General features: G+C 43.7%; 1 protein-coding gene across 1 annotated transcript; it reads right to left on the bottom strand.

The window, feature by feature from the left end:
• Positions 1-7,000: 7,000 nt before the first annotated feature.
• ATP5IF1 (ATP synthase inhibitory factor subunit 1) lies at positions 7,001-10,131 on the bottom strand. The gene is made up of 3 exons (XM_060258600.1): positions 9,875-10,131; positions 9,608-9,720; positions 7,001-7,272 (listed from the first exon to the last, which is right to left on the bottom strand). The coding sequence occupies exons 1-3, from the start codon at positions 9,971-9,973 to the stop codon at positions 7,134-7,136; spliced, it is 351 nt and encodes a 116-aa protein (XP_060114583.1). The 5' UTR covers positions 9,974-10,131; the 3' UTR covers positions 7,001-7,133.
• Positions 10,132-10,397: the final 266 nt, after the last annotated feature.

Raw genomic sequence — 10,397 nt, 5'->3', positions numbered from 1 at the left:
GCTTTGTCCATAGAAAACTACTGTGTCAGAGAAGGGAATGCTTTTCCCTGACAAGCTGTTTTTCTACATGCAGGGGGTTTTTTTAAAAGGAAAAAGCATTCTACACTGGGTTTATTGACTATCCAGAGCAGCTGGTTGGCCACTTCATGAGACAAAATGTTGGGTTAGATAGACCATTAGTATCTGCTTGTGCAGTGTGCATGAACAGTGGGCAAAGGCATACACATGCTGAGAAAAGCAGCAGCTCTAACACTTGGTTTATTAATTACTGCAATAAATCTTCTCAGGCTCAGCTGGTGTTCCTGAACTGAGGCCCTCTTGGTTTGCTATCTGTAGTCTTAGCTTTCTCATGAGTGAAGTCATAACTTTGGCTTCCCATCTTTCTGAATCTGGAAAGATCCATGGAGAATTGGGGGTCACAGGGTCTAGAAAGACTGAAGGTTACTATCTAGTGTAGCTGCAATGGTGTGTGTGTGGGGGGGAGAGCTGTGACAGAGGAGTCTATGGACACTGCCCAAGGGCCCATAAAAGCCCTAGATCCTAGCAGGCTCACCACACTGTGGAAGAACTGTGCCTCTTCCATCCGTTACAGGTATACTTTATGCCTGTGGAAAAGGAGTGCCCTATCATTCACTTGAACCATGCATGTAATGGTGGGGTCAGAAAAACTTTGATCATGTTTCACAGGAATTAAAACTGGTCAATGGCAGAATAACAGCTCTGGGATCAAGACAATAACAGGAAGACTCCAAAATCCTTTGAGACTATCACCATTCTCCTTTACACAATAAAGAGACATAGGGTTACAGTCATATTCTCTGATCATTTTATCTATAGCACCATTGTCATTTCTTTCTCAGGCCAATAGTCTCAGCCCCGAACAATTGTTTTATTGTGCAAGGCATACGCCATCATTGCTACTGGCAAGGAAGCGAAACGTGTTTTCCCCTGCTAGCACATCTGATTTGGCAGGGATCCAACAGTGCACTGATTTCAGTGGTTTTAGTCTGGAGTAACTCTGTATAGGGTTCCAGTGAAAATAATCTTTCCCTCTGCTACCGTATCTGCTGCAGGGGAATTAGGCATTTTGCAGCATACATATATACAATACAATATTTTACATCCTTGTAAAAATATCACTTCCAGATTTTGCTTTTCTCTTGATGTATGGAGGACAGTTGAGCTGTTACCAGACATTGACTGCAAGGGGTCAGTAGTCTACAAAATCATCTGTTTCAAAGGTATGGTTGTTCAAAGAGACAATGGGGTGAAGCAGTTACAATTTAAAATGAGGAACTGAGAGACTCAGGTTCAGATCCCCACTCTGCCATGGAAGACAGTCATGTACTCTGCCTATGCTGCCTCACAGGGTTGTTGTGAGGAGAAAAGAGGAGAATTATGTAGGCTGCTTTGGGTCCACATTATGGAGAAAAGTGGAGTACAAGCAAAGTCAATACATAATAAATACACACATTTATAGGGAAAAGAGTATTTTAATGTCAAAACTATGTAGAGAAACAGCATAAGCACAGCATGATTTCTGCCAAGAATTTTCTTTTAAAAATTATACCTTACTGACTTCATCTCCCCAAAACAAGAGGGGTTGGGGAGGAGACAAGCAATTTGCCTTCTGGACTGAAGAATATCTAATCCCCTACTCTGGCCTCTTCTATAGATGCTTTATACCCCAACTGTCCGCAATCAAATGAAAAAGGAGTCTCAATTAAATCAAGAATAGTCGTGTGTAAGCTGTGTGCTCCCTAAAGGTCTCTTATTTGGAAACCTGCCAGGCTAAGGCTGTACTTATATGTGAAGTAAATTGAGCCCCCGCTTCTCTGAATTTTTGATTTGATAGACAAGACAAGGTGGAGATGAACAACAAAGGTTTATTTCACAGAAAATAAAGTAATAGGGCAAATATGATATGTAAATCCAGGTGGGTAACCATGTTGGTCTTAAGTAGCAGAATAAAGGTTGAGTCCAGTGGCACCTTTAAGACCAACAAAGTTTTATTCTGGGTATAAGCTGTATCTGTGTGCATGCACATGAAAGCTTTTGTTGTTTAGTCGCATAGTCAAGTCTGACTCTGTGAACCCACAGACCAAGTCACACCAGGCCCTCCTGTCTTCCACCATCCTCCAAAGTCTGCTCAAATTCATGCTAGTTACATCAGTAACGCTGCGCAGCCATCTCATCTTTTGCTGTCCCCTTCTTCTTTTGCCTTCTGTCTTTCCCAGCATCAGGGTCTTCTCCAGTGAGTGCTTCCTTCTCATTTGGTGGCCAATTTGAACTTCAGCTTCAGCATCTGACCTTCCAGGGAACAGTCATATGGTTGATTTCCCTTAGGACTGACTGATTTGATCTTCTTGCGGTCCAAGGGATTCTCAAGAGTTTTCTTCAGCACCACAGTTTGAAAGCATCTATTCTGCGCTCGGCTTATAGCCAGAATAAAACACTGTTGGTCTTAAAGGTGCCACTGGACTCAAACTTTGTTCAGATATATAAAGATGGCTCTCACATAAAGCAAATAACCCAAGGGGAGATTTAATTCCTCTCTCTGGACAGGTGACCTCAGCAGGTTCAAGGTTGCTGTTTTCTCTCAGAACCTACACACGCCAGTTAGGAATGATGGGCCCTTAACAAGATGCTTATTTGTCACACAAAAATAAGCTTTCTTCCCTAAACCAACCCTTTGTCCCTAACTAAAAAGCCAAATAAAATCCTGTCTAAGCTGATGCTCCTTTCCAGAGCCCTGAAATCTCTGTCCAAAAGGGGGGGGGAGTTGTTCTTCACCAATCCTCCACCTCCCCCATCCCGCACTCCCATCTGGTGGCATTCCATGGGCTGGCTGACAATCACTTTAGAGTTGCATGAGGCTTAAATTGTAAGGATTCCTTCAGAGCCTTGGTAGAGAGGTGGGACTTTTAAGGATGCCACACCTACCAAACTGGGGTGTTACTGTGAGGATTCTAGCCCACCTCCACTACACATCTTGAAAGAGTAGGTGGAAAATCCACATGCAAAAATACAGGGCCTGAGATCCACTGAGATGCTTAGCTAAATCGAAGGGCTTATTTGCAAACGGGGCAGGGTGGTGGTTATATTGTTTTTCCTTTGTAGAGGAAGTACTTGTGCCAGATCATGGAATGCTATGAAACTCAGCTTAGATACCCAAAGCCTTGTTGTGAAGGGTGTCCTTTGGAGGAAGCTTACCCACCCTCACATATATTTTTTTCTGTCACCACTTTTCCCCTTGTCCTGCTGCACCAAGTGTAGTGCACAAGGAGATAAACTGGGGAGGGAATCCCACTCAAACTTGGAACAATCCCTGGGGTAAAACAGATAGGCCCAGAGGGTGGTTATTTCTAAAAGTGAACAAAAACACACTTGAGAGAAATATTTAACACATTTAACAGCTCTTAATTCCATCCTATTGATGGGGTTGAGAGTGCTGCTCACATCGGCTGCTGTGTGTCCCTGCAACCTATCATCACTTTTTACTGTCAAGTTATGGCCAACTCAGGATGACCCCACAGGGTTTTCAAGGCAAGAAGCATTCATAGGTAGTTTGCCATTGCCTGCCTCAGCATCACAACTTTGGACTTCCTTGATGGTCTCCCATCCAAATACTAAGCAGGGCCAACCCTGCTTAGCTTCCGGGATCTGACGAGATCAGGCTAGCCAGGATCATCCAGGTCTGGGCACCTTTACACTTGCACACACAGAATTAGCTGAACGATCCTTTTAATTATAGTACTCACTGTTCACTCACTCTTCAATTTGAACACATAAAACTGCCTTATTAGGCCACTGATCTCTCTAGCTCAGTATTGTTTATTCTGCCTGGAAACAGCTCTCCATGATCTCAGGTTCAGGTCTTTCATTTCCCCTACCCTACTTTTAATGGACATACCAGGGATTGAACCTGAGCCCTTATGCACACAAAGCAGATGCTCTGCCAGCCAACCATGGCCCCACTCACATACACCTGGAAATTAGGTTGTCAGGTCTTCCCTGGTCACCAGCGAGGGATGTGGAGATAAGGTTGCCAGATCCAGATTGGACCTCCTTGAGATTTGGGGGTGGAGCCTGGGAAGGACAGGAACTTCAGTGAGGTACAATGTCATAGAGTCTGCCATTCAGACAAAGCATCCATTTTCTACAGGGGAATTGTATCTCTGTAGTCTGGAGATGTCCTGTAACTCTGCCAGCGTTACAATAGACATGTGCCTCCTCCCATAGACATTAAGAAAGGCCTGGTTTATACCAGCTGCAAAATGAGGTGGTGTTTATTTTATTTAAAATACCTTTAACCCCATATTTTCCCTCAGCTAGTAGAATGGACAATATTTTCAGACTGACAAGGAAGACTGTTGTAATGCCCCCTGGAAATAGCTATCATGGGTGGGGGACCTGACATATCTCATTTCCTGCTGGGGTACTTTTCTACTTGCAAAACTTTGATCTTCTTTGATTAAAAAGAATAGGATTCCCCAATATCTGTAGTCTGTAGCAGTATGATCAAGTCCACCAACCCAGAACTCTGCCACCTCATTCTATCGCCTGTGTCAGGCCACTTACAAGGGCCACAGAAGCTGGCACTCAAAACACATGCTAGAGAGCTTCCCAGACAGAAAGGAAAGCACTCCGGTGAATCATTCCCTTCAGGTATTGAGGCTAATCCTGTCTGCCATCTGGCATGTATCAAAATGCAAGAAAAAGAATAGCCGCATCAAGAGTTGTGGCAGGGAGGAATCTACTCTTGCTACAGATGCTGGACAGTAAAAGCTGAAGAACTAGAAAAAAGTTTGAGTCTGGTGGCACCTTAAAGACCAACACAGTTTAATTCTGGGTATAAGCTTTCATGTGTATCCACACTTCATCACATAAGAATTGAAAGACTATTAGAGAATCACTGTCTACATACAGCTAGATGTGCGTCAGTTAGCACCTTAAGAGACCAATGAGATTTTATAAGGAACTCTACAGATGATAGCTTTCTGAATCATGTAAAAGGTCACACAGGTATAGCAATGAAAGATACAAACAGGCATTCTATACAGAAAACTGCAGCATTCATTTCAGCTATAGAGCCTGCAGTACAGTTGGAATATGAAGACCCAGAAATAGCCACCATCTGCGATGAATTTCATTGGAAATTATTCCAAGTTTGCATTATAGACCTGACAGACATGTTTGGGACCTGTGGTAGTAGCACCTAATCCTCCAGTAGCATCTTAGGAAGTAATTGTGTAGGTACACCGATTCACATGAGAAAGCCAGTGTGATATAACTGTTAGACAAGGATCCAAGACGCCCAGGCTCAAATCTCCACTCTGCCATAGTAGCTTGCTGGCTGACTTTGGGCCAGTCACCCACTCTTCCCCCTCACTTACTTGTAAGGATAAAATGAAAAAAAGATGCAAGCTGCTTTGAGTTCCCAATGGAGAGAAAGGTGGGGTATAAATGAACGAATTAAAAATGGTTAACGCCTGTGTTGTAGTCTGTATGTACATAGTTTTTTTTTCATATAACAGAAATATTGGGTTCCAGCCCTGACATGGAGAGCCCAGGCAAGCCTGATCTTAAAAGCTAAGCAGGGTCAACTCTGGCAAGTACTTGGATGAGAGACCTCCTTGAAATACCAAGTTGGGAGGACAGGGGCTGGCTTGATTCAGCCTCCTCTCTGAATATCCTCCAGCCCCCCAGTATGGGTCAGTCACCAGAAGTTGCCATGACTTCCAGGTGCAGACCCCCCCCTCCATTTTTTTAAAAAGTAATACTGAGCTACAGTGATCCATGTTCTGAGCACATTTTGGTTAGATTACTGTAATGCCTGCTACAGGGGGCTTTCCTTTGAAAACTTTGCAAAATACAGAAGCCAAGCAATTGCTGGGGGCTGGATACAGGGAATCATATTATCCTTAAGGCAAAGCATCTGCACTGGCAGCTGCCAGGCTCCAACCCCAATCTGAAGTTCTAGGGGTTTTTTTTTTAACCTTTAAGGGGCTAAGGACCACCCCCTCTTATACTGTCCAGACTCTCAGTTAAGAGATACTTCTCAAGTACAGCTGTGCTCTTGGCCTGCAGAGATGAAGTAGATGGCAACAAAAGATAGGATTTTCAGTGATGAGGCCTTACCTTCAGAATATTCTCCCCCTCCCCAAAGCTTGCCTGAGGGCTACTTTATATTACTGAGGAACCACACCCAAAACCTTTCTTTTAATCTAGGTTTTTAGCTGAAGGCTTTGAGCAGTTCTTATTGTTTGCTTCCAGGCTGAAAGCTGTTCTTGGTCTTGTTTTACCACTGATAATTGTTATGTTTGTTATGGTCTTGTTTTCTTTTCCACCTTGCTAAATTGCCTCAAGCAGTATCTACGTCTCATAAATACATAATTTAGAACTCCAATTAATACCTAACCCATTATTTAAAAAGGCAGGCACATGAAATATGAAATTGATCTGGGTGAAAAACTCCTGACTTAAGTCATTCTTTGACTACTATAACTGCTCAACACAACTTGTCTGTTCTTTAGGCTTCCTACTTGCATTCACGTTTCCATTCAAGACCTATATTACACTGATACAGAAACGATATTTCACCACCTCAACTGACATCAAAAATACAACTATACAGTAAGAACGACCATTCTGGCAATATCAAAGCCTTAAAACTGCATTCTAGCACTATAAGCAGAGAGTTGGCTAATTAACTGTGTGATGAAAAGCATCATCAAGTAGGGATTTTCAAGGCAAAAGATGCTCAGAGGTGGTTTGCTGTTGTCTTTCCCTGTGCGGCGACCCTGGACTTCCTTGGTGGTCTCCCATGTGAATACTGACCAGGGCCAACCCTGCTTCATTTCTGAGATCTGATAGCATCGCATTAGCCTGGGCCATCCAGGTCAAGCCAATTAAGTATATAGCAAGCCACTAAGAGACACTATGAAATATAACTGAGAATAGACATGCAACAAATATTTCACAGTGAAGACACTGACTCGGAAAGAGAGTAAATTATTTTATTTCACAATTTGCACACTGTGATAAAGGCAAATTCTCAAACGTCATCTGACATCGCCATCTTCAAAGCATTGCCGGATGTGCAACACGTCAACAAGGGCACCCCCAGCCACTTAATCATCATCCAGCTTCTTGATCTTGTACTTGTGACGTTCAATTTCCTTCTGCAGACGTTCTATTTCTTTCTTGTGGTGACTGATTTCCTCTTCATGGTGTTTTCTCAGACTAGCCAGCTGTTCTCTCTCTTTCTCCCTGTAATGGTATGGTATTAATTGCCTTGGAGCATCTTTTTTTAAAAAAAAGTTTGGATAAAGAGCACTTATGGAACAGAAGAGTGAATACAAATGCTGTTCCATCTCCCACTTAAGACACACAGCACTTAGCACAGCTGTTCAAGATCTGTGTTATGACAGCTCTAGACAGTCCACTTTTCATAGCCATGTATACAATCTTTCATGGGCTGGACTCAAGGCCATCAGTCCTGTTAATGTAATAGGGCTATCAAAAAGCTAACATTATTTGATAAACTTTGACCACAGAATTCAAGCCCTGCATTTTTTCTTCCAACAGCACATCTTTAGATTATGACCCACCAAGCTGAATGAGAAATGCCAGCCATGTACAGTGGATTACTTTTGCTGCCTAAAAAAAGGGGAGTTGTCGAACATCTAGCAGACTGCAACATGCTGGGATGGGGTGGGGTAAGGCTGACATTGTGGAACATGCATTATGCAGGTCTGTTCCAAAGATAAACCTCCTTATTCTTTGACTTAAAACATGGAATTATTTAAAATAAAATATTATTCTTGCACAACACATGAGAACAGGAGAAAATGCTTGTCACTAAATATTTTCAGTGGATGTTGTACATTCCTAAACAAGCTTACTTGGTTTGCAACCAATTTCAATAATGCATCTGAATAAATGCATCTAGGATTGCAGCCTCAGCCCAGACTGTTATTACAAATAAGCATGTAAAACAGTGGCATAAATCACTTTTTATGAAGAAACAGTGTTCCTAAATACAATTTTGATCAGAAAGAGTAAGGCAAAATAATATATAAGCAATGCTTGTCCTGAGCAAACAATATTGCTCTATTGACCTAAGGCCTCTAGATCCCCAGAATGTTTAAAGACCCTATGCTCTGCCTCAAATCCTTCAGAAGCAATCTGGTTGCAACGGCATCCAAAAAGGAAACACCAGAGAATAACAAGTTTGTAAAAGGGTCAGACACCTCCAGTTCTCAATGTGTTTGCAAAACTACTGTTAACAACTAGGTGTCAAGGAACAGAGAACTCACCCATCCATCTAGTGAAATTTAAAAGGGAGGTGAGAGACTGTGTTGAAGAAATTTCTGGGCTAAATGCCCTGTCATCCCCTTTTAAAGTATGTCATGAATCAGGTGCTGGAAGAGACTTCTATGTGACTGACCTACATGAACCAGTGACCTGAGCCAATATAAAGGCACTATATGTCCTAATTGCCTTCAATAGCATAACAAACATTAAACAAAGTGAGTTCTCCACAAAGCAGGGTGGGAGGGCAGACATTTAGCAGGCCATGAATAGTCCACTGCAGCAAATCAAATGGAATCCTTGCAGTACTTTAAGGCTGACACTAAAACATAACAAAAAAAAAATACAACAAAAAGGGAGCTCTCCAGAGTTTTAAAGACTAACCAAATTGTTGAAGAAAGCCACATATAGCACCCTCAAGATTAATAGATTAAAGCATACAAAAATTGAATAAGAACATAAGAACATAAGAGAAGCCATGTTGGATCAGGCCAATGGCCCATCCAGTCCAACACTCTGTGTCACACAGTGGCAAAAAAATTTATATATACACACACACTGTGGCTAATAGCCACTGATGGACCTCTGCTCCATATTTTTATCTAAACCCCTCTTGAAGGTGGCTATGCTTGTGGCCACCCCCACCTCCTGTGGCAGTGAATTCCACATGTTAATCACCCTTTGGGTGAAGAAGTACTTCCTTCCTGAAGGTGCAAGAAGCATTTTTGAATGCTCTACCATTCACCAGACTAAGATACCACAAACCAATTTACTGAAACATACAAAAACAGTCCTGTGACATCTTCAAGACTACTAGCCATGGTGGCTCCATATACACAGGAAGCAAACTTTGGGATACCAGCGCTCAGAGGCAGCACCAGCAGGGGAGGCCCTTGCCCTCGGCCCCCCCCCCCCCCGTTTGTTAGCTCTCCAGGGCAACTGTGTGAAACAAAATAGTCTTATTGGTCTAGATGGGACACGAGTCTTGTCCAATAAGGCTTTAACTTATATTCCTATAATCAAGCCATTTAAAGCAAAAGGGAATATATGGACACCTGTTGCATCTCAGACGAACCAATATACTGCAGCTTGGCTGTAAGCACACACACTAAATAGTGCACTTTCAATGCACTTTCCAAGTGGATTTTGCTTGTGTGAACTGACAAAATCCAGTTGGAAAGTGCACTGAAAATGGATTGCAAGTGCATTATTTCGCCTTTCCAGTGCTACAAGTTTCAACTCCAGCCTGAGGCTCTGCTGCCCCAGCTCGCCAACAACAAGAAACACCTACTTGAAATAGCGCTCTTCCGCGGCCGCCTCTCGTTTCCCGAAGGCGCCGCCAGCCTCGCGGATCGTTCCGCCTCCTCCGCCGCCTTTACCCACACCTTTGCCCAGTTCACCTAACTGAAGAAAAGAGAGAAAGGGACGGGAAGGAGAAGGAACAACACCGGGCGCCGCGGCTCTCTCCTCACACCCTGCAGCGCTCGGCTCCTCCGCCTTGCCCGGGGGAAAGCAACCTCTCCCGAGCTCCAGGAAAGGGAACCGGCCCTTGCCATACCTGGTCGGCGCCGGAACCCGAGTTCCAGGCCCGTTGTTGGTGCGGTAAAGCCAGAGCCCCGCGCAGACAACTCCTCAACGCAAACCCCACCGCAGCCATCTCTGATCTGCCCTTGGCGGGGATGAGAAGCAACCGTGCCCAACGCAGGAGACTTTTTCCGGGTTGACGGCGGAAAAGGAGGGGGAAAGGCAAGGGCCAATCAGAGCGTCAAGAAGCAGGGCATGTAATGTCGTGCGTCCGAAGGAGGTGTGGAAGACGGCGGAAGGAGAGAGCATAGAGATGCTGCGAAGAGAGGGGCTAGAGCGGAGGTGGCCAAATTTGATTAGTTTAAGAGCCACGTAGAATAAACGTCAAATGTTTGAGAGCCACAAGACATGAACGTCAAATGTTGGAGGGAGGGAAGATGGGGAGTGAGAGGCAGAAAGAAAGCAACTTTAAATGCATTCTCCAAGCCCCCAGCTTGCTTGAATAAGTGATTTAAAGAGAGAAATGCCTTCTCTAAGCTGGCCAGTGGGGCATTGGG

This window comes from Heteronotia binoei, chromosome 17, assembly GCF_032191835.1.
Source record: "Heteronotia binoei isolate CCM8104 ecotype False Entrance Well chromosome 17, APGP_CSIRO_Hbin_v1, whole genome shotgun sequence".
NCBI classification, from domain to species: Eukaryota; Metazoa; Chordata; class Lepidosauria; order Squamata; family Gekkonidae; genus Heteronotia; species Heteronotia binoei.
This window is presented reverse-complemented; position numbering and strand designations above follow the sequence as displayed.

Excerpts from the sequence above, each read along its gene's own strand:
- ATP5IF1 (XM_060258600.1), bottom strand. The coding sequence starts at position 9,973 with ATGGCTGCGGTGGGGTTTGCGTTGAGGAGTTGTCTGCGCGGGGCTCTG. Across the intron at positions 9,721-9,874 it reads CGGGTTCCGGCGCCGACCAG|TTAGGTGAACTGGGCAAAGG; the intron begins GTATGGCAAGGG and ends TCTTTTCTTCAG. Across the intron at positions 7,273-9,607 it reads GCGGAAGAGCGCTATTTCAA|GGAGAAAGAGAGAGAACAGC; the intron begins GTAGGTGTTTCT and ends ATACCATTACAG.